Source organism: Schistocerca cancellata, chromosome 3 (genome assembly GCF_023864275.1).
Source record: "Schistocerca cancellata isolate TAMUIC-IGC-003103 chromosome 3, iqSchCanc2.1, whole genome shotgun sequence".
Classification (NCBI taxonomy): domain Eukaryota; kingdom Metazoa; phylum Arthropoda; class Insecta; order Orthoptera; family Acrididae; genus Schistocerca; species Schistocerca cancellata.
In genome coordinates this window covers 393,560,576-393,588,334 of record NC_064628.1, presented here as the reverse complement: position 1 = coordinate 393,588,334, position 27,759 = coordinate 393,560,576, and the positions used below count along the sequence as shown (strand labels likewise).

Below are 27,759 nucleotides of genomic sequence, written 5' to 3'. Positions count from 1 at the left end.
AATTTGGATGCGTTACTTTTCAGCATGCCGTTCTGTATACCAGGAAAAGTAAAGCTGGTATTGCTTCATATTGTAATAGTAGTTTTTAAAACCGTGAAAACTGTGTCGGATACAGTACTTTTGTTTGTATATCTGGGTCTGTGTGCTGCAAGCTGCTGAATAGTGTGGCAGGAAAGTTGTGTACCAGAAGCACTGTCCTCCTTGTTTCATTTACAGATGCTTGTTGAATGCTGCAGAAGGACTTGCATTTATGTAAACCTGCAGCTGGGGCCAATTTTCAATTCAGGCATTGTAGAAGAGTCTGTGCTCCACAGTACGTTATTCAGTGTTGTGATGGAATGATAGTCTGAGGTGTTTTTGGTACGCATATCCAGATTGCAGTTGGTTACTATAGAGATTCCTCTGTCACTCGAGTTATAGAGCAATTTTCAAACAGAGCAGTGTTACATCAAAGGCTCATTACGTATTCCCTGCAAAGCAGGTACTTCATCTTTCCTAGCCAACTGCCGGCAGGAGTGGTCGAGCAGTTCTAGGCACTACAGTCTGGAACCACGCGACCACTGCAGTTGTAGGTTCGAATCCTGCTTCAGGCATGGATGTGTGTGATGTTCTTAGGTTAGTTAGGTTTAAATAGTTCTAAGTTCTAGGGGACTGATAACCTCAGCAGTTAAGTACCATAGTGCTCAGAGCCATTTGAACCGTCCTAGCCAACTGATTCGTTGACATCATTTGTTGAATGTATCTGGAATTTCACTGGCAACATTTGGCTTGTGATTTTATAGACTGTATGATTCGATGTCATGCCATGCACAGAATCCTACAGCAGTGTGTGGTGGCTTCACCAAATACTGATTTTGCACCTGGGAAAATGTTGGATTGTTCTGTATATTTAATTTTTGTATTCTTATAAGCTATGTGTGAAGTAAATTTATTCATTTCTGATTGTTTCTCCATGGTTTATCATTTTTCATAAGAGTTAGGGTAAGAATTGTTCAAGAATTTACATTGGTTGCATATGAGTTCAGTACATCAGAGTTGGAGGCAGGGAGGAGTACACAGCATTGTGACGTTATGAGCAGTGAGTTCATTAGGCAGTTGTATTCAGAAACAGAATGTTGGGTTGAGCTGTAGATAGCTGGCAAGTTGCTGTGCGGGGGGCCAGGTCAGGTAAGTGATGGGGTGCTAGCCAGTGTGTCCAAGTTAGGACAGCAAGCCGTGTGTGGTGTTGGGAAAGCCTCCTGACTAGCCACAGTGTCCTACCGGTGTAGAAAATGCAGTGGCAGCAGGGAGGATGTGCCATTGTGAGCACAAGGAAGTAAAGCAATATCGCCAGAAACTGACCCTGTTGAAACTTGCAAGTAGAATATTCACTGCAAACACAAAAATGATTTCCAGACATGGTATGAAAAATCCGAAAACAGTGTCGAACTCACATTAGTGAGGCCAGCTCACTAACATTATTACCGCTTATGTAAAGCCTTTATTATTGAAGTTATTAACAGTTATATTAAAAATTCTTCTGGAAAACCTGGAATTCTCAGGAAATTACATTTAACTTGGAACAATCAGGAATATCTCAGGGAATTGTGCAATTTTAACCTACCATTGAAATTGAGTTTTATTGAGTTTTATAAATCACAAATTTTGAAATACTTAATATCTCAAAGTGTGTTAATTATATATAAATTATCAGTTTTAAAAGCTGTGGTTAAGCTAGTGCTTATGGCTGGTATATAGCTCAGTTGAGAGGAAAGAAAAGTCATTATTGTGGTATGCTGCCCATCCCCACTGCCCCCCCCCTCCCCCTCCACCTCCCCCCCCCCCGCCCCCGCCCCCCTCACCCACTCACCATTAATTTATCAGGAACTTCTTGACACCATCTTTCTCTTCATACCTGGATTTCTCAGAGAATTTTTTTCCAAGTTTGAGTAGCCTCACAGAAATTGTTTATAAAATCAATAAAAAGTGACGCAAACACATAATATACTAGTAGATATGAGATACAGACTTGGGCAGTGATTGATGTCAGCTGTAGCATTAACATCTGCGTGAGCGATTTTTCCATTATTCCATCATCTTTTCGAATTATTACATCATCAATATGTGTTTTATTAACAGTTTTTGGTAACATAATGTTTGTAAGATTGTGATTTGAACAACATAGGACTGCAGTGTCAAGCTAAATAGTCATTTATTTGATCAGGTTGCAGCAGTTCTGTTTGTGGTGTAAAATATTTAATTTAAGGTAGTTATTTAGCTGTGTATAAAATTGCATAATCCAATATCAGACAGCAAATCAACTAAAAGTGTATGTCATATATATTTAAACAATGGAATTCAAGGCTGGAATATAAACAATATTATGAATAAGGTAGATTACTACTCACTGTGAAAATGGCACTTTGAGTTCCAGACAAACACAGTGCAAAGACTGTTACACATTGAGCTTTTGGCCAAAGCCTTCTTCAGAAATGGAAAGGAAAGCACATACATTCACACAAGCAAGCACACCTTATGCACACATGACCATTACTCAGTCCTCTCCCACCAGAATGCAACAGTATTGTGTCAAGGAGAAGCAGGAATCTGGAGTGGAGTGGTGAAGGGGAAAGGGTAGCAGGGTAGTGAGGGTGTGAGAGGAGTCAGCAGGTGGCAGCACAAGGCTGCCAAGTACAGTGTCAGGAAGCTGTGGCGGAGGGGAGTGGGAGGCGTGGGCAGCAGGAAAGGAGAGGAGCAGAGAGGAGGAAAAAGACCAGTGGGTGCTTCGGCAGAGAGCAGTGCGCAATGAGGGTGATGGGATGTGAGTTGAGAGGAGGTTATAGGACAGAGGGGGTGGAAGCTGTTGGGTGGAGGGTATGGGGGCAGTAGTTTACTGTAGGTTGAGTGCTGGATAATTTCAGAAACAGCGAATGTGTTGTAAGGAAACCTCCCATCTTCATAATTCAGAAAAGCTGATGTTGGAGGGGCAGATTCAGGTGTCCCAGGTTGTGAAGCAGCCATTGAAATCAGGCATATTATGTTGAGTTGCATGGTGTGCCACTGGGTGATACCCTTTGCTGTTGGCCTCAGTTCGGCAGTGGCCATTCATCCTGATAGAGTGGTAGTGCAATGAATGCAGCAGAGCTGGTATACGACATGGCTGCTTTCACAGATGGCACAGCATCTGATGAGGTAGGATAAGCCTGTAACGGGACTAGAATAGGAAATGCTGGGTGGGTGGACTGGACAGGTCCTCCACCTGCATTTTCCACATGGATATGATCCCCATGGCAAGGGGTTGGGATTGGAAGTGGCATAGAGATGGACTAGGATATTACGGAGGTTGGGTGGGGGACAGAACACAACTTTAGGATGGATGGGAAGGATCTTGGGGTTTGGGTTGTATGTGCGTCTTTCCAGGGCATGATAACAGATAATCAAAGTCTTGAAGTAAAATGTGCTTCAGCTACTCCAGTCCAGGGTGTTACTTGGTGATAACGGGGGTACTCCTTTGTAGCTGATTCATGAGAGTGGTGGGAGAATTAAAGAGTGTGTGGTGATATGGCACAGGAAATCTGTTTGTGTACTAGCTCTGAGAGATAGTACTGTCTGTGAAGGCCTTTGTTAGACCTACAGCCTACAGGGCAAGGAAGTTCTAGTCACTGCAGATACACTGTCCTCGTGTGGCCAGACTGTATGGGAGAGATTTTTTGGTGTGAAGCAGTGACAGCTGTTGAAATGCAGGTACTGTTGGTGTTTAGTAGGTTTAATGTGGGCAGAGGTGTGGATGCAGTGATCGGAGATGAGGTGGTCAGTGTCCAGGATGGTGGCATGCTGAGCTGAGAAGAGTCAGGTGAAGGGGTTGGGATAGAAGGTGTTGAGGTTGTGAAGGAATGAGGATAGTGTGCCTTGGCCCTGACTCCAGATCATAAAGATATCATCAATGAACCTGAACCAGAGCGGCAGTTTGCGAGACTAGGAAAATTTCCTCTAGATGGTCCATAAACAGGTTGGCATAGGAGGCTGCCACTTGGGTACCCATGACTGCCACATTTTCTTGTGTGTGTGTACCTTCCCATCAAAGGAGAAGTAGTTGTATGTTAAGATAACATTAGAGAGATATATGAAGAATGAGGTAACGGGTTTGGAGTCTGAAGGGGCATGGGCATGAGGAATGTCATTGTGCAGAGAAGTGGCATCAACAGTGTCGAGTAGGGATTTTTTGTTTGTGTGTGTGTGCGCGCGCGCGTGTGCGTGTGCGTGTGTGTGTGTGTGTGTGTGTGTGTGTGTGTGTGTGTGTGTGTGTGTGTGCGTGTGTGTGTGTGTGTGTGTGTGTGTGTGTGTGTGTGTGCACATGTGTGGTGTTTTTTCCCTTAAGAAGACCTTGGCCAAAAGCACAAAGTGTGACACTCTTTTCACTGTGCCTGTCTGCAACACAGCCTTTCTGAAAGATTTCGATCACGGCAACCAGGTAGATGCAGTATTTCTTGATTTCCAAAAAGCATTTGGCTCAGTACCACACCGATGTTTGTTTTCAAAAGTACGATCATATTGGGTATCAAGTGAAATTTGTGACTGGATTGAGGACTTTTTGGTGGCGAGGACACAGCACATAATCATGGATGGAGAGTCATCAGATGTAGAGGTAACTTCAGGGGTGTCCCAGGGTAGTGTGTTGGGAACCTTGCTGTTCATATTGTATATTAATGACTTTGCAGGGAATATTAAAGTAAAATCAGGCTTTTTGTGGATGATGCCATTATCTGTAATGAAGTACTATCTAAAAGAAGCTGCATAAATATTCAGTCAGATCTTGAATGGCAACTCACTCTAAATGTTCAGAAATGTAAAATTTTGTACTTCAAAAACAAAAATACATAATATCCTATGACTATAACATCAGTGAGTCACTGTTGGAATCGTCCAGCTCATACAAATACATGGATGTAACACTTTTAGGGATATGAAATGCAATGATTACATAGGTTCAGTTGTGGGTGAAGCAGGTGGTAGACTTCAGTTTATTGATAGAAGACTAGGGAAGTGCAGTCAGTCTACAAAGGAGATTGCTTACAAATCACTTGTGTGACCCATCCTGGAATATTGCTCAAGTCTATGGGACCCGTAATAGTTCAGAGAGACTGGTGTTTCAGAGCAGAGGAAGGAGGAGGATGAAAATCCATATAGCATGTGTGGTAAAACAAGCACCAAGGCCATGACCGTCATGTTGTAGTGTGGGCTCTGCAACAGGATATTGTGCACTGGCAGTATAAACCCTGTGTCTATGCCTGTTCATCCTAACTGGTGGTAGTCATACCAATGCTGAAGGCTAAATGGTGTTTACATAACAGCTGGTACACAAATTGTGTCGTTCTATAGGTGGCTCTCCGATTGATAGTAAGTGTGTGTGTAATTTTTTTTTTTTTTTTTTTTTTTTTTTTTTTTTTTTTTTTTTTTTTTTTTTTTTTTTGGGGCGTGGGGGGTCAGTTAGAGGGCTTGATATAGGTGGTGATGTGAGGGTGCATAGGGCATGTCTTATATCAGGAATGTCACAAGGTAGGAGTCAAATGGTAGGGAAATGGTTGGAGAAGGAGCATAGGGTCTGACCAGAATATTGCAGATATTGGGGAAGGGGGGGGGGGGGGGCAAAAAGCTATCCTAGGAGTGATGGGCAAAGTGTCAGACAGAATGGACGTAATTTTGGGGCATGATTTTAGGAAGTGAGAGTGTTGTCGAAGTAGCTGATTAATAGATTTGAGACTAGACTGTCCCGTTAAGTGGTTTCGGGCTGAGAAATCTGCTTTCGACCTAGGTTGGTGCAGTAATTAAATCCAATGTAGGCTGAGATGAGAATGGTGGTGTACTCTGTTGAAGTGTCTGCATTTGAACAAGTACTTTTACCTGAATGCCAAGGCTGTATAGGAGTTAATATTTGACAAGGAAAGGATGGCAACTGTCAAAATGTAGATACTGTTGTTTGCTAGTTGGTTTAACATGAACAGAAGTGTGTAGGTGATGTTCAGTGAGGATGAGGTCAGTGTCAGATAAAGTGGCATGGGATTTGGAATAGGACCATGTGAAATTTGATTGGGAGAATGTATTTAGAGATTCCAGGAGTTTCAACAGGTCAGCGTCACCATGAGTCCATATTGCAAAGGTGTCATCAATACATGTAAACCATATCAGGGGCTGAAGGCTTATGTATGACAGGAAAGTGCCCTCTTTGTGACTTGATCTGTTCGAATGTCTGTCCCTTAAAGGTAAAGTAATGGTTTGTAAGTGTAGAGTTGATTCAGGTGAGCAGGAGGGATGTCGTAGGCTGGAATCTGGTGGGTGCTGGTTGAGGTAATGCTGAGTAGCAGACAGATGATGTACATGGGAACTGTTGGCATCAGTGGTGACAAGCCAGGGATGTGTTGGGAGTGGGATGTGCACAGGTTTCAGACAATCTATGAAATGGTTGGTGTTTTTAATATGGGGGGAGAGGGTAGGAGTCTTTGTAGTATAGATTGCAGGTTTTGATCAACTAAGGCAGATACACATGCCTGTCCCACTCCCTGCACTTATCCTGTTCACCTTAGTCAACTTTATACCTGCCTTTTTGAGGGGAAGACATCAGAACCACGATGGCTCCTTCATATGCCAACTTTCTTGAGGGTAGCTTGTAGGGGGCTTTCCAGGGATCCGTTAGCCTTCAGCCCCTGGTTTGGTTTAGATGTATTGATGACATCTCTGCCATATGGACTCATGGAGACACTGACCTGTTAAAATTTTTTGTATCTCTAAATACATTCTTCCAATTAAATTTCCTGTGGTCCTACTGTGAATCCGGTGCCACCTTCTTTGACGTTGATTTCGTCTTCGCTGAAGGTCAGCTGCACACATTAAACCCACTAGCAAGCAACAGTACCTACATTTTACCATTTGCCATCCCCTCCATGTCAAATGTTGCCTCCCATATAGCCTTGGCATTCGACACAAACATATTTGTTCAGATGCAGACTCTTTACAGCAATACACCACCATTCTCACCTCAGCCTTCTCTGAGCATAATAACCTCACCAGCTTAGTTCAAAAGCAGAGTTTCCATCCCATCCCATCCCATCCAGTCCTGGTTCTGCTGATCCCTCCAAAAACAGTTTCGTAGCACACTTCGTGCAACTCAGTATTATCCTGGTCTTGAATGTATTAATCAGCTACTTCGACAAGACTATTACTTCCTAAAATTCATGCCCTGGAATTAATCCAATCTGACTGACATTTTGCTCATCACACCTAGAATAACTTTTTTGCCCTCAGCTTCTCCCAATCTCTGCAATATACAGGTCAGAGCCTATGCATCTCTTTCTCTACCCTGTGACTCCTAACCTATGACTGTCCCTGCTGTAAGACTTGCCCTATACACTGTCTTACAACCACCTATATCACAGACCTGTAACTGACAAAAATACACTATCAAATGGAGTGCCACCTGTGAAATGACACGGTTTTGTACCAGCTGTTATGTAAACACTGTTTGGGCTTCTGCATTGGCAATATGACTGCCACCAAGTTATCAGTTAGGATGAATGGCATGACAGTCGTGACCTCGGTGGCTGTTTTACCACATGTGCTATCTGGATTCTCACCCCCCCCCTCCCCCACCCCCACCCCCCACTGCCCCTGTTCCCCAACACCAGTTTCTCAGAGCTACATAGTGGGAAATGGGTGTTACAACACGTCCTTGGTCCTTGTGGCCCACCTGGTTGTAATTTACGTTAATTTCTTCGCTCTTAACCTTTCCTTTCGTGAACTTTTTTCAACAATCTCTGTGTTACTTATAATGCTATCTTACGCTTTTAAGGGGTATAGGTTTTCAAATCCCATCTGATGGAGTCCCCAACAGTCAGTCTTTGCTTCTCATCCCATCTTGTAAGTCTCCCCTGACCTGGGGTTCTGGGCATCTTTTCCATAACTCTCCCCATTTCGTTAACATAACCAGGCCTTTTCCTTAATCGCTCTTGCTTCCCCTTCAATGCTTCTGCCAGGAGGAGTAGCCACTGGTTCCGAAAACTTGCACATTTCTTTAACTTCTATATGTTTTTTTTCCTTGCCAGTGAGTAGATGTTTTATCTGTCTAATTACTGGTATATTATTATATCTTTAAGATTTGATTTTTTAAATTTATTATTTAGATTGTGAGACAGCAATGCTGGCCAATACTTACTTTCAGGAGGCAAAATATTTCGTGCTACCGATAGGCATATATAGAAAAAATAATGATATCACTATCCTGACTTTTGCAACTGTTAATACAGTTTTGCCGCGCGGGATTAGCCGAGTGGTCTAAGGCGCTACAGTCATGAACTGTGCAGCTGATTTTGGCGGCGGTTCGAGTCCTCCCTCGGGCAGGGATGTGTGTGTGTGTGTGTGTGTGTGTGTGTGTGTGTGTGTGTGTCCTTAGGATAATTTAGGTTAAGTAGTGTGTAAGCTTAGTGACTGATGACCTTAGCAGTTAAGTCCCATTAGATTTCACATACATTTGAACACAATACAGTTTTCTTTTTGATACTGTTATTTATATTATAGGTAGAGAGAGTGGCAGGAGTGAAAAGTAATGTGTGATTGAGGATATACTGTAAAATGTGTTTATTATAATCTCTCCTCATTTACATTGAAGTAGAGGCAACAGCATATTGTAATTTATTCATTTTCTTGTCCATTATTTATGCTAAAGTATTTTACTAGCTCAGTGGAAAACAGTTTTATTGTTTGTACAATTTATGTTTAGTAGTTTCTTTTACTAAGAATGGTAATTTTACTTTTTCAAGATTGTTTGGTGCCTGTGCGTGAGATGCAACCAGTGCCCACTATACTTGGTGTTTTGGGTTGCCTTCGATCTATTCTTCCGCATATGGTTTTGAAGGAGGCAGCTGAGGACGAAATGAGAGGCAGTTTCGGTGTCAGATGTCGTACACATGAGACACCGATTTCAATTGATAGAATGATACAGGTTTGCTGACATCTTGTCCTCTTACCATTTCCAAGCAGCCAGATCACTTCATAATAAGAGTATGTTAGTTACACACACACACACACACACACACACACACACACACACACAATTGTGCAACTGCATGATCAGAAATTCTTCTATAGAGTAAAAGGAGTTGCAAACAGGTATGATTTCAGTGTGTGAAGTTAATTTTATTAGCTGTTAAATTCATACGTCATGGGGTGTAGGCAGTGAAATATCTTTATGGCCGGATACCTTATTCCTTTTTGTACCATACTAAGGGTGAGTGATGGCCAGTGTTAATTACTACTTCTGATAGTATTACATTTATGAATGTTATTGTTGCTTCCAAACTATGATTGATTGTTGATGACAAACTTAATAAAGAGAGTAAATGTATTGTGAGGCTGTTGTCAGTATATTTAGCTGCTCAAAGAGCTTCTGATAGGGGATTCTAGAGTGAACACCATATATAATCGTTATTACTCATTTCTGTAAAACTAACACATTTTATGTCAGTCACATTTTAGTCTGGAATATGATGCTACAACAAATTAGCAAATGAAAACAGGAAAAGTAAGTTAACTTTTGATATGCAAAATTTGCAGTTCAGGTTCTTGTCAGTGTAAACACCGAAGGATTTGGAATATTCTGTTTTCCTTATTGATTTACCCTCATGCGTTATTTCTAATTGTGAGGTCAGAATTTGTGCAATCATATGTATTGTATCATTTTACCTAATTTAGTTGCAGTCCAGTTGCAAAGAACCATTGTAAATTTCTGTTTACATTTTCAAGTACTGAAGTCACTTCATTAACTTTGACTGCAATTCTTGCATCATCAGCAAATAGAACCATTTCTGCTTCTTGGATAACTCATGTGAGATTATTGGTATATGGCAAGAACAAGAGCTTACCTAATACTGACCACTGTGGTATGCCTGTATTGGTGAGTCCCATTCTGAAGATGGGGTTTTTGTGATTATGGGTAGTTTTAATCCTGCGAGGCAGGAGATATTTTGTACGTTCACTTTTAGGAGTGCTAGAGAGGATTGAGAGTTGCTGTGGGGAATGTGATTTGTATTGGAAGGAGGGTAGTCATGGATTAGATCAGGTAACATAAGGTAATGCTTGACCTCTTTCATGCAGTCATTCATTCATTTAATGCAAGGAGTCGTCGTTTGCAGTTTCAAGGGAATCAAGTATGTGAGTAAATATTTGTGGCAAGTTAAAACTGTGTGCCAGACTGGAACTCTTAACATAAATGTGATGCCTTTTGCAGGCAGTGCACTGCAACTTTCTATGTCTGTGACTGCCCCGTGTACTGATTCAGAGATTCACCTTGTCAGTTGTTCCCCTTGTGAATCAAATTTAGAAAAGGTAGAAGTATTCTTGTGAAATGGGTGATGACAACACTTCATACAACTGGTCATGGCAAAAAGAGGAGAGCAACACTAGTACATGGCAAATTTAGTTCATTTGGTAGCTCCATGTTCCATGGATAATGTTTAATGATGTGAGATGAGTCATTTTACATCCACATTATACATTCATATGGCTACATCCTTATCATCTACAATCTTTTGGAGTTATCAGGCTGAAACTCTTTCAGTCTGTTTTCTAATTTATCATTGGGTAAGTGATCAAACATTTTGCTGGCGGCAATGTGCAACACTTTTTGTGCTAAAGGGAACCTGTAATGAATGGGGTTTTTTCTTATAGTATTGTAACTAAGCAGATAATTGTTCCTTTTCATCTACATCTATTTCTACATACATATTCCACGAGCCACTGTATGGTGCATAGCAGAGGTACCTTGAACTACTGCTAGTCATTTCCTTTCCTGTGCCATTCACAAATAGAGTGAGGGAAAAATGATTCTTTATGCCTCCATATGAGCCCTAATTATCTCTTATTCTGTCTTGTGGTCCGTACATGAAATGTACATTTGCAGCCGTAGTATCATTCTGCAGTCAGCTTCAAATTCTGGTTCTCTAAATTTTCTCACCAGTGTTCCTTGAAAAGAACATCACTTTCCTTCCAGGATTCCCATTTGTGTTCCCATAGCATCCCTATAATACTTGTGTGTTGATCGAACCTACTGGTAATAAATCTAGCAGTTTGCATCTGAATTGCTTCACCAAGCAGGGTAGCGCAGTGGCTGGCACATTGGATTTCCATTCGGGAGGACGACGGTTTAGACCTTGCATCCAGCCATCATGATTTACGTTTTCCATGATTTCCTCAATTCACTTAAGATAAATGCCTTCGAAAGGGCACGGTTGCTTTCGTTCTCCATCCTTCCCTAATCTGAGCTTTGGCTCTGCCTCTAATGATTTTGTTGTCAGTGAGACGTTAAACACTAATCTCCTCCTCCTCCTCCTTGTCTGAATTGCTTCAACGTTCATTTAATCTGACCTGGTGGGGTCCCAAACACTAGATCAGTACTCAGGAATGCAGTCTCCTTTACAAATGACCTACATGTTCCTAAAATTCTCTCAATAAACCAGAGTTGAACATTTGTCTTTCCTACTACAGTCCTTACACTTGTTCTATTTCATATTCCTTTGCAGTGTTACACCTAGATATTTGAACGATGTGACTGAGTCAAGCAGGACAATACTAATGCTGTGACTTTACAGATCTGTTTTTCCTACTCCTCTGCATTAACTTGCATTTTTCTACATTTAGAGCTAGATGCCATTCATCACACCAACTAGAAATTTTGTCTGAGTCATCTTGTATCCTCTTACTCACACTCAACGATGACACCTGCCCGTACACCACAGATTCAATAGATAACTGCTGCAGATTGCTGCTCACCCTGTCAGTCAGATCATTTATGTATATAGAGAACAACAGCGGTCCTATCACACTTCTCTGGGGCACTCCTGACGATACCTTTGTCTCTGATGGACACTCTCCATCAAGGACAACATACTGGGTTCCATTATGTAAGAAGTCTTTTGGTCACTCACATATCTGGAAACCTACTCCATATGCTTGTATTTTTGTTAAGCCTTCAGTGGGGTACTGTGTCAAACACTTTTTGGAAATCTAGGAATTTTTAAATTGCTTGTTGCCTCTCATCCATCATTCCCAGGTTATGTGTGAGAAAAGAGCAAGCTGAGTTTTGCTCTTGTAATGCTTTCTAAATTTGTGCTGTTTTGTGGACTAAAGCTTTTCCGTCTCAAGGAAATGTATTATATTTACTCTGAGAACATGTTCAAGAATTCTGCAGCAAACCAATGTTAAGGGCAGTGGTCTATAATTTTGTGGGTTTGTTAGTTTACCCTTCTTACACACATAAAAAAAGTTTGGTGTCACCTTGGTTCCAAGAGTACCAGAATGTGTACCTAAAATTGGAATAGATATCAACATAATTTCTGCCGTTTTTATTGTTCATGAAAACCACACATTGCATGTTGTACCACTATACAGCGAGAACTTCAGAAGTGGTGGTCCAGATTGCTGTACACATCGGTACCTCTAATACCCAGTAGCATGTCCTCTTGCATTGATGCATGCCTGCATTCGTCGTGGCATACTATCCACAACTTCATCAAGGCACTTTTGGTCTCGGTTGTCCCATTCCTCAATGGCGATTCGGTGTAGATCCCTCAGAGTGGTTGGTGGGTCATGTCGTCCATAAACAGCCCTTTTCAGTCTATCCCAGGCATGTTCGATAGGGTTCATGTCTGGAGAGCATGCTGGCCACTCTATTTGAACTATGTTGTTATCCTGAAGGAAGTCATTCACAAGATGTGCATGATGGGTGCACCTTCCATGACCACCAGCAACGTATGTCAGCCCCACATAATGCCACTCCAAAACAGCAGGGAACCTCTACCTTGCTGCACTTGCTGGACTGTGTGTGTAAGGCATGCAGTCTGACCGGGTTGCCTCCAAACACGTCTCTGACGATTGTCTGGTTGAAGGCATATGCTACAGTCATTGGTGAAAAGAACGTAATGCCAGTCCTGAGCAGTCCATTTGGCATGTTGTTGGGCCCATCTGTACTGCGCTGCATGGTGTCTTGGTTGCAAAGATGGACCTCGCCATGGCCGTCGGGAGTGAAGTTGTGCATCATGCAGCCTATTGCACACAGTTTGAGTCGTAACATGACGGCCTTTCTCTGCACGAAAAGCATTACTCAACTTGGGGGTGTTGCTGTCAGGGTTCCTCCGAGCCATAATCCATAGATAGCGATCATCCACTGCACTATCAGCCCTTGGGCAGCCTGAGTGAGGCATGTCTGTATCTCCTCCATGTCCAAACAGCATTGCTTTGGTTCACTCCAAGATGCCTGAGCACTTCGCTTGTTGAGAGCCCTTCCTGGCGCAAAGTAACAATGCGGATGCAATCGAACTGCGGTGTTGACCATCTAGGCATAGTTGAACTACAGACAACACGAGGCGTGTGCCTCCTTCCTGGTGGAATGACTGGAACTGATTGGCTGTCGGACCCTGTCTGTCTAATAGGCGCTGCTCATGCATGGTTGTTTATATCTTCTTTGGGCGGGTTTAATGACATCTCTGAACAATCAAAGGGACTGTGTCTGTGATACAATATCCACAGTCAACATCTACCTTCGGGAGTTCTGGGAACTTGGGTGATGAAGAACTGTTTTTGATGTGTGTATATACAGGAGCCACCTGTGCCCTTTTTAATCGGTTGGGACTTTACATTGAGGAAGGGATTCGAAAGTAAGGGGCCAATGTTGTAGAGTACTATGATTCTTGAAGTTTTCCCAGCATACTGAATATTATTTGAGGTTTCGGGTTTGCAGCCGGATAATTTTGACTTGCCACGATCGCAAAAAAGGTTTTAGCCTTACTAATGTCATACAACTGTATTCCGCCTGAGAATATAACTAATGTAATTCTGGCGGCACATCCATATTTTATGAATTTAATTGATCCAAAATTCAAAAGATTTTATGATATGGGATTGGAACTATATAAAAAGACTGTGAATGATCTAGATTTAAGAGGATTAGAAAACCTATTAGGATCTGGCTCTGAGGACAATGTGTTTTATGCTTATAGTAACAATGTATGGGAATATTATTACACTCTTCAAGATTCATTAAGTTGGTTAAACAAATTATTATTGTATCAATGTAATGATGATACTGTCGAAACTACAGAATTCCTCACAAATTTAGTTTCACGGTTTAATAAAAATGGCTTATATGTTTGACAAAATGATAATTATGTACCTTCCAAAAAGTTAAATACACTGTGTGTAATAGGCCCTCCAAATAGTGGTAAAAATTGGTTTTTCAACTATTTAATATCGTTAGCTTTAAATGTAGGACATATTGGTCGTTGCAACAATAAAACAAATCAGTTTGCTCTTCAAGATGCTGTAAACAGAAGAATAATAGTTGGGAACGAAATTTCATTGGAAGAAGGTGCATTAGAAGATTTTAAGAAAGTTTGTGAAGGTATAGCCTGTAACATACGAGTTAAATATAAAGGTGGTTCCATTTTACGTCGAACTCCTCTACTTTTGATTTCTAATTCTCAACCAGTTGTTTGTAGTCATCCTGATTTTAAAGATATACGTGTGAAAACTGTTAGGTGGAGAAAGTTTGATGAATTAAAAGATGCAAATAGGAAACCATATCCATTAGCCTTCTTCAATTTGTTACAAATGTATAATGTGTCATATTGAGGTGAAAGAAATTCAATCCAAAATTGTGTATATACTGCTTTTATTGTCATTATTGTACATTACAGATGGTTTTACAATACATTCAATCGAAAGAATTATGCATGTTTCATTTCATATTGACCTTTATACAAAGATGATTCCTCATTCCTTGTCACATTTGCCATGTAAATCATATCTGATATTTGAACATTTGATACATCTGCTCGATTATAATGAGTCTCTAACCCATCTGAATAAACAGAACATTCAGCAATCACTTCAAATAACATTTGAGTATCTGTATATTTTGAAACATCACTGTTCAAACTACTGGTACTTAAAGCATAAGTAGGATTTATCCCTATATGAAGACTTGGTTGCACATTAGTATCATGCAGTCTAATATTATACCCACTAGATGCAATATCAGCTTTTTCAATCAAATCTTTATATCTCAATGATTCCTTATTTGTTACTGGACTAATGGCTGATACTAGCTGTACTTGGATTTGTGCTGGTTCTAAAGGTGTTTTCGAAAAATTATTGCACGTCATAAAGGGATTGGAATGCTTATCACCATTAAGTGTATATTGTTGAGGTACACCTTGTTGAGTTACAGAAATGGGAAATGTATCAACATTAGTAACTTTTGGAATTTTAAGAAAACCTAAAGTAGGGTTATATTCATAATTTACAACAACACTTCCAGTACGCGAATCTGCATCAACTTCAGACACACACGATTGAACACACTTCCAACCCCAATTATGTAAACCTTTATCTTTTGAGCTAGATAAACATGCATAGTAGTATTTCAAATTAGTGGGTTGTCCGAATTGATGTGCGGGAACTGTAGTTAGAAAGGCATCTTCATCATTTCTATATCTGTACCATGATTTTGATATTGGAGAAAAATTACATTTATGGTCTACACTAGTTGTCTCTATAGGTGCAGAGCTGGCAAATGCAGTTGGCTTTACATTAACACCAGGAATTTTCAAATTTATACCTATACTGGTTATCATATTTTTATTTTGGTTTAAAGTGGCAAGTTCAGTATCACTTGAATTTGTTGGAAATGCAATTCTGGGATTACGAGCAATTACTTTTACATCACAATGAACAATTCTGCTACCATCTGGCAATAAATCAAATTCGGAAGGAGTCATATACAAAAATGGTCTATCAACAGGAATTTCGGCCAAAGGAGTAATCATAAAAACAGCATCTTCATGAGTAATTGCTTTATATGCTAAACTACATGTGAAAAAGTGATGCACTTTTCTATATCTTGTAATATTTCCTGTATCTAATATTGATGGGGACGGTAACGGTACATCACGTGTATTAGCAAAATCGCCCATTCCATTAGCTGATGGAGCTGCAGTTCCTGGAAGTGCTTTTTTTGATTTTTTTCGCACCAACATCCTTTTGCAATTGACCTGCATGTTTCCCTGATGCTGATTCTATCTCACTACTGTGTGTGTCAGAACCTGAATATGGAACTAATGGTGCAACTGGAGTATGATCCTCTTGTCCGTCTTCGGAATATTCGATCTCGTCGTCGTCATGTTCAGTCGCAGCTTCTTCCGTTGATGCTAGTATCGTACTGCCAGATGTTGATGGGCGTTCGTGATCTATAGGCAAACTACGACGTACACATGACATTAGCCACTGTTCATATGCATAACGTTTCTGGCTTTCATGCATTCGATTCCAATTTGGACGTTCCCAAGGAGACCAATCATAATTCTGAAGGCAAGAAACGTTACTATTATTATCATAATATAATAGACAAATAATGTATAAAACAATATAAATATATAAATTTACATATATTGTTGTTTGGCATCAGGTTGTTTCGGATGTTAAGTTTCTGTTCCACAAATGTTTTCAATTTCAGTCTGTACTTTCCTGCAAAGGAATGCCAATTTCGTGAATGACTCCAATCAATAGCAAAGTCAATTATGGCTTTAGCATCCAGCTGCTGTACTCATTGCTTAAATTCTTCTTCAGTAAAAACACGTTCTCAAGCTTCCTTTAATAAGCGATCGTACCCAACGTCATGTTCTTTAGAAATGGCATCTGCTCCACTTTGTGGTGCGTCTATATTTATAGGGTTTCCGGGCCCAACATAGTCGCTATCTGGCAATGTTAATCCTTTATTTTTCACCCTTTCAACTAATTTTGTTGCGCCGTATGCTATTCCAGCACATGCTAAAGCTGTTGCACCAGCAGCGCCAGCTATCTGACCTGTAGATAAAGAGGTGCTTAAGGCCGTGCCGTCCACTGCTGTTTCAGCCGCTCCAGATAAAAGCGGTGTACTTTCAGTCGTATCTACGTCTATTGCTGTATGACCTTCCTCACCATACCGATACGGATGGTGCTGGCACAGTCCAGTATCGACTTCTTCTGTCGGCCTTGGCTCTAATTCAAATTCAACAACTTCTTTGTCTAAATCATCATATGCTGGATTGTGGCCGAATCTAATTTCATTAGCAGCATCTTGCCTACCAATTGTCCTTATACTGTTGCTCCTATTAACATTAAAATTATTCCCCCTTTCCGCCATTTCAATATCGTCCACTGGTCCTGGATATAACGTTCCACTGTCATACTGTGTTGAACTATGTTGTCCTGTGCTTAAATACTTATTTAACCGTGACATGCTGACTAAATTACATTTACTAGTATCTGCATTTATATAGGTAAAAGAATAAAAATCTGTCACTACACGGCGCCATCAAATGAAAAATTTTATACGCGCCAACCTTTTGCCGGCGTGGGTGCTTGCCCAGATAATAGCTCTAACAGAGCTAATTATCTCAGCGACAAAGCGCCATCGCCTTCCAGCCCTCTGGACCTCGGGGGACCCGGTGACCTAGGGGACTCACGAAACGTGAAACACGGCTCTAGTGCCATTTCGTCTCGAGTCCCCTACTGACCCTCCACTGAGACCTTTTTGGGGAAGTGCACACATCATGTCCGCAACTCTGCTGACGTGTATCACTAGACTGAAGTCACTTCAACTCAGTGAAACTGGCTTACTAGTGAGCTTTGATGTCATCTCACTTTCCGCACGGACTCATCCTTACTCATCGGCAATAAGTTCGAGGCCATTATAACAGCACTTTTTCATCATGTCCTTTCCTCAACCTACTTTTCATTTATCAATGAATATTTTGAGCAGGCTGGTGATGTTGCCATGGCAGTCCTCTCCCCCCTCTGGTAGCAAACTTTTTTATGGAAGACTTTGAGCAAAAGGCACTTGATTTCTCAGAACTTAAACCGAGAGTCTTCTGCTGATATGTAGATGACACTTTCGTTGTGTGACCCCATGATGAAGAAAAGCTGTCACGTTTCTTGCAACATCTTAAGTCAATCCATAAGAAGGTCCAATTTCTGATGGAAATAGAGAAGGATGGTTACTTACCATTTTTGGACATCTCGGTTAGTAGGAAAGTGAACAGGTCTTTAGATCATTCTGTCTACTGTGCGCTCACACATATGGACCTCTAACTTCGAGCATCCTTTACAAACTACCGGCATCCTTAGAATGTAGGTGCACCGGGCTCATGTTGTTTCTGATGGAGACAGCCTTACAAAGGAGCTAGAACATCTACAGTCGGTGTTCAAAGATAATGGTTACTCTCTACACATAGGTACAGTGCCAAGGGGGAAGAAACGTGACCACCCACTACATCGAGGAGATAAGGAGCTTTTCAAGTCCAGGGTGTTCCTTCCATACGTCTTCAACCTTTTGTCTAAAGTGGGCAGGATCCTAAGGAAACGTCAGGTTAAAGTAATCTTCCAGCCACTGGCAAAGATTAATGCGCTTCTCGGTTTGCTAAAGGACGATCTGGGTCTGTGGAAGACTGCAATTTACAAAATTCCTTGCCAGTGTGACAAAGCTTACATAGGTCAAACAATACGCAGAGTACATGAAAGGTTCATGCAGTATGTCCTGCCCACTACCATTTTAGAGTCCTAACCCATTGTATAATATTTTTTACTCCTGTTAGTGCTCGTGTCTCCACTTTTCTGGCGACCTTTCTTAGTGAGACCTAAAAATGACCTTTCCGTAGCTCTCTGAGCAGTTCTAAGTTTCATTTTGAAAAATTCATTTCAAGTCCAAGTTTCACACCCATACGTTAAAACCGGTAGGACACACTGATCTAAAACTGTCTTCTTTAAGTAGACTGGCATGTTAGATTTGAGAACTGTTGCATTTCTTCCATAAGCCCTCCAACCCTCAATTCGATGAAAAATTTCAGGTTTCAAATTCCTTTTTGTGTCGATTAATTGTCCCAGATAAACGTATTCTGCACGATTGAAGGATGGAAGATGGATAAAATCAGTTTTAAAGTGGAGTCCTAGAGAAAAACGAAGACCACCAGGGAGACCATCTGATCGCTGGGATAAGGAACTCGGGAAAGTTGCGGGTTTCGACTGACAGAAGACAGCAATGGACAGAGATGCGTGGAGACACCTCTTAAAAATGTATTTAATAACATAAAGAGGCTACATCTTGTATACATTGAATTAGCCGAACAATAAATAAATTAACATGAAAGGTGAATTGAACGTGAGAACCACACTCGCCTTTCGCAGCCCATTAAGTCAGCCATAGCTGAGCATTGTATTACCACTGGACATTCTATGGATTACTCTGCCACAAAAATCGTGGCCCCACGGAGATGCTTGTGGAATTCAGTAATTAAAGAATCTGTGGAAATACATCTAGCACAATATCTTATAAATCATGACAACGGCTTTCAACTGTACAAGGCTTGGGACCCAGTGATCTCTAATTTTTTCTGAGAGAAAACATTTAATTGTTAAAGACACATCAGGCAACATCAGACATTTGTTTTCAGTGCTGTGAGTGTGCGTTCCGACAGAGGGCAGAAATGTAGTTTCACCTTTGCAGAGGGTGCGGATTTAGAAATGGTGTACTCCTGTGACTGCTGCCAGTGTGCATGCATCTTTGTGCCAATTTTTGCTATAAAGCCAACACTGTGAACTAGCAATCTCCAGTGGCGGACACTCACTTGAAGATGGCTGGATGGTTGCCTGCTGAAGTATTGTGGAAAGAAGTCGACATGATCTGGCTACAATCCCAAAACCTTATAGAATGAACCTAGATCATAGTTTTTAAAACTGAATTGCGATTCCATCCAGACCTGGTGACTTATTTGTTTTCAGTTCTTTCATTTGCTTCTTTGCACAAGGGATGTCTATTACTATGTCCTCCATACAGGAGTCTGTGCAATTGTCAGATGTTTGTGCGCTCCTCCAGTGTGAATGATTTCTTAAACACAAATTAAAAATTTCAGCTTTTTTTTTTTGATATCTTCTAATGCCCCACCAAACTTGTCAGTGAGTGACTGGATAGAAGCCTTCGACCCAGTCAGTGATTGTATGTAGGGCCAGAATTTTCTCAGGTTCCTGGCAAAGAATTTTGCTAAGATATGATAGTGGTAGTTACTTTATGCTGCATGTATCAGTCTTTGTACAGACACATGAGACACTATTAACTTTTGCCTATCATCATTTGCGGGTTCTCTTTTGAACTGAGAGTGCAACACTCTTTCTTACTGCAGCATTTTCTGAATTTTGTTGTTAAACCACAGTGGGTCTTTTCCATCCGTAATCCATTTACTAGGCCCATGTTTCTCCAGAGTGTGATTTATAGTCCCTTAACACTGTGCCCATAATTTCTGTACGTCCATCATACTGGAATTAAGTGACATCCATTTGAAATAAAGTGGATTATTTATAACAAACTTCATATGAAAAAATCAAACACTGGAAAATCCCAGATGGAATAATGACAGTAATATGAAAAGGATAGATTGCCACTTGCCAAACAGCGGAGTTGTTGAGTCACAGATAGTTACAACAAAAAAACTGTTAAACAAATAAGCTTTTGACCAAAAGACAATATACACTCGCGCACGTGCGCCCACACACACACACACACACACACACACACACACACACACACAATATCCACTTTCTCTGGCTGCTGAGGCCTAATTTGGAAGAAAGGCTTTTGGCTGAAAGCTTACTTTTTTTACAATATTTTTTTGTACCTATCTGTGACTTAACATCTCTGCCATGTATTAAACTTATCATTGATTTAGTATCTCCACATGTGTAGAACTGAATATGTTGTCATTTTGAAAGTGGGAGAGAGAGAGAGAGAGAGAGAGAGAGAGAGAGAGAGAGAGAGAGAATTCACACCATACCTCTCAATAATACTTCTAAGAACGTTATTCGCTATTTCTTCTTTCATGATGACAAATATAGGTAGGAGGAAGGGAGGGAAAAACAGCCATGCAGGAGGAGATTGTTGAAGATCATAAAACTAATTTGTGGATGACACCACAATTCTGTGAAAAGAAGATTTACAGCAATTGGAAAACACTGTGACAAAACAGTTAGCAGCTGGGCACAGAATAATCATCTTATAATAAACAGTAAAAAAAACTATCTCATTAAGATTTCACAAATTCTAAACAAGAATATGTGCATTCCATTTATCTGCAGCAAACCAAATTCTTAGCTTTATGATTGCAAAGCAATTTAAAGTGAAATTAGTGTATAATGTATCTGATGAAAAATTAGCAAGACCAGCTCAGTAAAAACAGGAAATCGTGCCCGTCGTGTCTACTTTCATTCTCATCTTAAACATGGGATCACATTTTGGGAAATTCAAAAGCAGATATCAGTACATTCAAGTCACAAAAAAAGACTTTCATAATTATATCTGAGTGCAAACCTGGAAACTGTTGTAAACCACTGTTTGAGATACCTGATATTGCACTTGTGATCCGTTTTTACATTTAGTGATTTTTCTGTTTCCCCTTCGTTTACTGCTCTCACGTCAAATGAAAACCAGACAGACTTTTGTGGCTGGGAGCTATCAAGTGAATTAAAATACTTTCACATAATTACCTTTTTGACAGTCAAGCATTAATCGCTTTGCAGAACAATGAAGTTATTTTTGTCGGTTTGATAAATAAATTTGGCTTTTATTAAGCTTTCCTGCTGAGGCAGTCAATTTATTCGACACTATTGGCTAGTTTCAACTGTTCGCTGCATTTCAGGGGCACGTTTACATCTTCTAGCACATATGGCGTTATGCCATTATAAAGAACCAAACATGATATAATACAATACTGGTACTCCAAGAAAATGTACGTCCTGAAAACTACACTGAACTGCTTCATATCTGGTCGAGGCCTACGTCATTGGGAATCTGGACATATGAATGTGCTCTTTAAGGCGCTCTATGAATTATAGTATGATTCACGAAATTCCGACGCTCTTGGAGTATCCTCTGATGTCTTGTTTCTTTTATGACATAATGTGAGATCTCTTAATGTTTTATGTGTATGAACATACAGTCTTCCTACGTCACCATAGCTGTGCAAGCGCGGAAACGCCTCTTATCTGGTGCTCTCTGGCAATTGCTAAAATGAATCTATTTCTAATAGATCACAGGAAAATGTTGCCAGTTGTTGTTCGGAAAGTGTTATTTTCAAAGTAAATTTCCTTTTACGCAGGATGAACTATGTCCGCGAATGTACAATGAATTTCTTAAATCACAGTGTTTGGTCTCTTTTAAAAGTCAACTCTTTGATGACGAGCCATTTAGAAGAATTTCGAGCCCAGAAGATCAGAGATTTATGTCGGTATTAAAAATTTTGCTGGCGTACTTGTGTGATGTATATTAAAGTGTAACATGTGCTAAACAGATCAACATTATATGTGAAAGCTTAGCTTCTCTTGTAGCTTATTAATCTTAGAGATAAATATTATATGCGAAAGCTTTGCTTTTCGTGTAGCAACACTATGTACATTAATTTAAACCATTAACTTTTCCTGTTGGTGGAATTAAAATTTATACTTTCGTAATACGAAAATATGCAGTGTACATGTTGCTGCACATCAAAGATTTTTCCAAAATGTGTTTTTTTCCCCCTGAATATCGTTTTCTAAAGTGCCGGGAAAATCTATGCTGCTGTATAAAACGATATCCTATCAGAGGATAAGTTTCACAGTTCCGAGGGAAAGTATACTGTCACTTAACATGGCTAAAGTGTATTTTCACCCGGGAGGAAATGTATTTTTCACCGGGAGATCCAGGAAAAATCCGGGAATTTTTTTCCTTCTCTGCATATACACCCTGAGTAAAGGAAACCACAGAAAAATTTGGAGTAGGAATTAAAGTTCAGGGTGAAGAAATAAAAACTTTATGATTTGCTGATGACATTGTAGTTCTGCCAGAGACAGCGAAAGACTTGGAGGAGCACTTGAACAGAATGATCAGTGTCTTGAAAGAAAAATGTGAGATGAACATCAACAAAAGCAAAATAAGGATAACGGGATGTAGTCGAATTAAATCAGGGAATGTTGAGGGAATTAGATTAGAAACAAGACACGTAAAGTAGTACATGAGTTTTGCTATTTGGGTAGAAAAATAACTGTTGATGGCTGAAGTAAGGAGGGTATAAAATGTAGGATGGCAATGGCTAGAGAAGTATTTCTGAAGAAGAACAGCGAATGTATATTTAAGTCTTACGAAGTCATTTTATGAAGGTATTTGTATGGAGTGTTGCCATGTATGGAAGTGAAACACGGACGATAAACAGTTTAGACAAAAATAGAATAGATGCTTTCTAAATGTGGTACTGCAGAAGAATGTTGAAGATAAGATGAGTTGGTCATGTAACTAATGAGGAGGTACTGAACAGAATTGGGGCAACAAGAAATTTGTGGCTCAGCTTGACCAAAAGAAGGGATCAGTTGATAGGACACATTCGAGACATCAAGGGATCACCAATTTGGTATCGGAGGTGGGGTGTAAAATTGTAGAGGGAGACCAAGAGATGAATACACTAAGCAGATTCAGATGGGTGTAGGTTGCAATAGTTACTCGGAGATGAAGAGGCTTGCACAGGATGAAGTAGCATGGAGAGCTGTACCAAACCAGTCTTTGGACTGCAGACCACGATTCAATGCACAACACATCACCTGTTTATGGGATCTAACATTCTACACTCTGACCAGTAAAATGCCAGTTTTGTTTCTCCTGATGGTATCATCCTGAGTAGTCCCTGCTGGGAGATCCTAACGGGGCAATATTTTTCCTCAGGAATATTTTACAAAAGAGAATAACATCATTAAGCCATCTAGTAGAGTTGTATACTCTCGAAAAAAATGACTGTCTCAGTCCCGACATAGCGATTTTTGGCTTGCTGCTGCCTCTATTGAGGAACCACAGCTTTGTCAATCCTCTTCATTGATACCGTTGCAGATAAAGTGTGGCTGTCTGTATTTCAGGGCTATGCAAGCCACCCCACTTTGGCAGGGTCCATGGTTCATAGGGAATAGGTTTATTTAATTTGACAAATGCAGATAGATGACCCTTTATGTATCATCCAAACGAAGTGCTGTCTAAATTTTATCAAGAGTAATGACTTGTGGCGGCTTAATTGATGTAGGCATCTAGGACTTAAAATGTGGACAGAAAGCAGGAGTGTGATAAGCACTGTCAAAATAACACCACCGGACAAAAATTAGGCTTCTTCAAATCAGTAATGTGCAACTCGTTACTATCCTTTATGGCTCCTGACTGTATTGTTTATGTAAATTGCTACTGAGATGTATATTACTGTTACAAGTTTGAAAGTTTGTTCCCCATAATCTTTTAGCTGTATAGTCTGCACAAAACACATAGAGTTTATTTTTTATTTGTTTTAAGTGGTTTTTTAAAATCCATTTTATTTGTAGTTGGTTATGTTAACATATTTTATCTGAAAGCCAACTAAAAATATGTAACCACTTCCTAAGCACAGGAAGAGCAATGTGATTCTCTTGAAGAATCATGTATGTTTTTAAGCTTCCAATAAAACATTATGTGAAGAGAATATAATAAATTATTTTAATTGACTCACCTCAAAAGATATTTTATGAAATGTTTTTTGTGCAGTATGATATGAATGTATTGTGGTACAACTGCAAAGTAATTGTACTCAGTAATCTTTATTATACTTGAAATGTAATTTATTTATGGTATTTTGCCTTCAGGTGTATGAACTTTGCCTGCATTACACAAACCACACAGACCATAATGTCATTAATGGTGCTCTTGAAACACTTCATCAGTTGCTGCAGGATCCACCAGATGATTTGCTTGCCATTTTGCTTTCCTCTGAAGGCATACGACGGAGCCACATACAGCCGAGTGAGTCTCTCGAGAAGCTGTCTCGCCGTTCCTTGAGTAAGTTTCTGCTGAACTTTGGAAGTGGGTTGAATGGTGATTCCATTTCTGAAATTTGTTCAAAGTTGTTTATCCTTCAGCTGAACATTTTACAGCATGCAAACGAAACTTCAACCAACTCCTGTCCTTACATCTCCTCTTCATTATAATATTTTCTTTCAGTCATTATTACTATAGTTCCTAATTTCCACAGCCTTGCCTTCTGATTGTATTTAGCTTCCTTTTTTACAGCCATTTCCTCATCTCATATTTGGTACTACACTTTATCAGTATATATAATTACTATGAATTGTCAGTGGTGTATGTAAACCATTTACACTCATTTTCACAGTTCATTGTTTATTGCTTCTGCATTCCAGTGTGTGATTTCAATGCATGGTTTTGTGATTTGGTATCCCTTCATCCTTCATTCAGTGTCTCTGCTGTCTTTTGTACCCTCACATGCTCTTGATTAACTGTTCATTTGTCGTGCTCTGTAGATCCCATGCAGTGGGAGCACCTTCAAAGATGTGGAATGAGTCAAGGTATACAATAACAAAAGACATGCATCTTGTAGAAGTTTTAACAGGTCCACTAGATTGAACAGTAAACAATCAAGTGTTGCTTCATAATATTTGCAGTTACACCACATAAATGTAGCAAACTGAATAGTATGAAATTCAGATGCTTTGAAAATGTTTTCTACCACAGCCACTTCATGGTGCATCTTGCAGATATTTGTTACCACAGTGGAAAACCTGTTCCACTCTTTCACAGTATCATGAAGTGACACATTATGCCCATACATTGTCAATATTTAATTGTTAAGTTTCTTCACTGATTTCTCTAGCAAATGCACCACGTTACTAGCAACAGTCACTTTGCTTCTTTTCACTGTTGCAGTGCTCCCAAGCCACACAACTCAGATTGAATTACATGAAAAACACAGAAACAAACTGCACTTCAGTTGAACACACACATACGTCAAATATTCACAGTATTTCGAGTCAAATGTGTTAAGTTAAAGAACTCTCCTCGTTTATGGGAAACTGTGAAAAGTTACACAGTGGATGTATGAATGTGTTGGAGAACACTTGTGCATATTTCCTGTTGCAGCAACCAAATTTTAATTTTCACATTGTGTTTGTGACAGTTAAATTGAATGCCAAGATCTTTTTTTCCTTTTTAAGAAAAAGGAAAGAAAATACATTTCCTTTCATCACCAGGATGTAGTGGGCTATTGGTCTATCTCTGGTAACCATGTCTTCAAAGGGCATTAAATAAAAAGCAAAAAATCTTGAGAAAACTAACTATACTTTTTGTCATTCATTTAGAAACAGTGTATTAGGTATCATATGTAACTTTTGTATTGTGATTCAATTCCAGTTTGCCTCATTGTCTTTCTTATCAAGTACCTGTACTTCCTTCAAATAAAGGATTTGGGACCACATAAATTGCCTGAATATGTACCTTATTTCATCCATAAATTTCTTCTCAGCGTATTCCGAGACATTTGGCATCCTTCCAGAAGTGTTACTTTTTTCTTGGCTTTTATTATGTGTTGTCATCATACTAACTAATGCTGTTCGCTTTTATTATGTGTTGTCATCATACTAACTAATGCTGTTCACATTTCCTATCACATCACAATCTCCTTTTATCTGAGCTGGGAGTTTTCTGATTTTTAATTGCAATAAAGATTTAAATGTTAGTATTGAGCTCCATGCTGTGTGTGTGTGTGTGTGTGTGTGTGTGTGTGTGTGTGTGTGTGTGTGGGTGCGCGTGCTCTAGCTCAAAAAATGATTTCGATTTTCCCAAAGCCTAGCAGAATTTTCAGTTTTGTTTGTGTGTTGTTGATGACTTATCACATTTACTGTTTGGTGAGTTGTTACCTTTACTCCTAAATTATTTACAGTGTCATCTCAGTAGTTACTCTGTCATTGTGTCAGTGTTACTTATTAGGAGGAAATGGTTAAGAAAAAGTTATTATTATATTTGGCTAGGTTTTAAACAGTCTCCTACAGAATTACAGGTAATTGATAAAGATTGTACCAAACCAAATTGTATGAGACTTGTCCCACTTAAAAGTTGAGTGCTATGAAATGAGTTACAGAGGTGTGGTCAAGAGTTCCAACATCGCTTCAATTTTTATGGCACTTCCTCTTTGTACTATGACATTTGTAAATAAATGTGCACTCCTGTCAATAAAATATTTGTTAAACTGACGGTAATTGGAGAACCACTGTTTCTGTTCTACGTTTACGACATACAAAGATGTTTCTTTTACTGCAGAATACAAGTCACATACTTTGCTTCATGTGTTTGTTTATGTGCAATCTTATTCCCATAGAAGTGGGTTTTCTTATTGTTAGGAGTAAGTGCGGCAGTTGTCATATATGCACCTTGTTGTTTTTGATTATGTGGTATCTTCCATAATTTCCTTGACTTGCCAAACATTTAACTTCATCATTTTTAATGAACTTGAGTGATGACCACTGCGCTGCTATTCACAACTAGTTCAAAAAATTATTAATGACCAGTGGTCTATCTTCTATAATTTGCAGGTTTGTTTTGTGCACAGTTGAGAAACTTTATTTGCATGTGTATATAAGTTTAATTTTTGCCATATCTGTTAAAGAAATATCACTGTTTGTAGTAGTCTTGAATCTGTATCATGTCTGTCAGCCTGCTGTTGTTTCTAACTACTTCTTTATGTTTCCCCTAGCCCTCAGTTCGTAGAAACTTTCCCTTCCCTTCAGCAGGTATACATTTTCACAATTCGTAAACTAAGGAAAAGGCAACCAGTCACCTACAACACGTCGATGCATTACAGAAAACTGCATTCACACTGAATTTCG

General features: G+C 39.7%; 1 protein-coding gene across 1 annotated transcript in view; it reads left to right on the top strand.

Annotated features, from left to right (window-relative positions):
• Positions 1-27,759, top strand: part of LOC126175120 (huntingtin) — a 539,564-nt gene that overhangs the window by 49,116 nt on the left and 462,689 nt on the right. The window contains exons 6-7 of the mRNA XM_049921673.1: positions 8,790-8,971; positions 24,730-24,922. Of these exons, the coding sequence (XP_049777630.1) occupies positions 8,790-8,971; positions 24,730-24,922 (375 nt within the window). The remainder of the gene's footprint in view (positions 1-8,789; positions 8,972-24,729; positions 24,923-27,759) is intronic.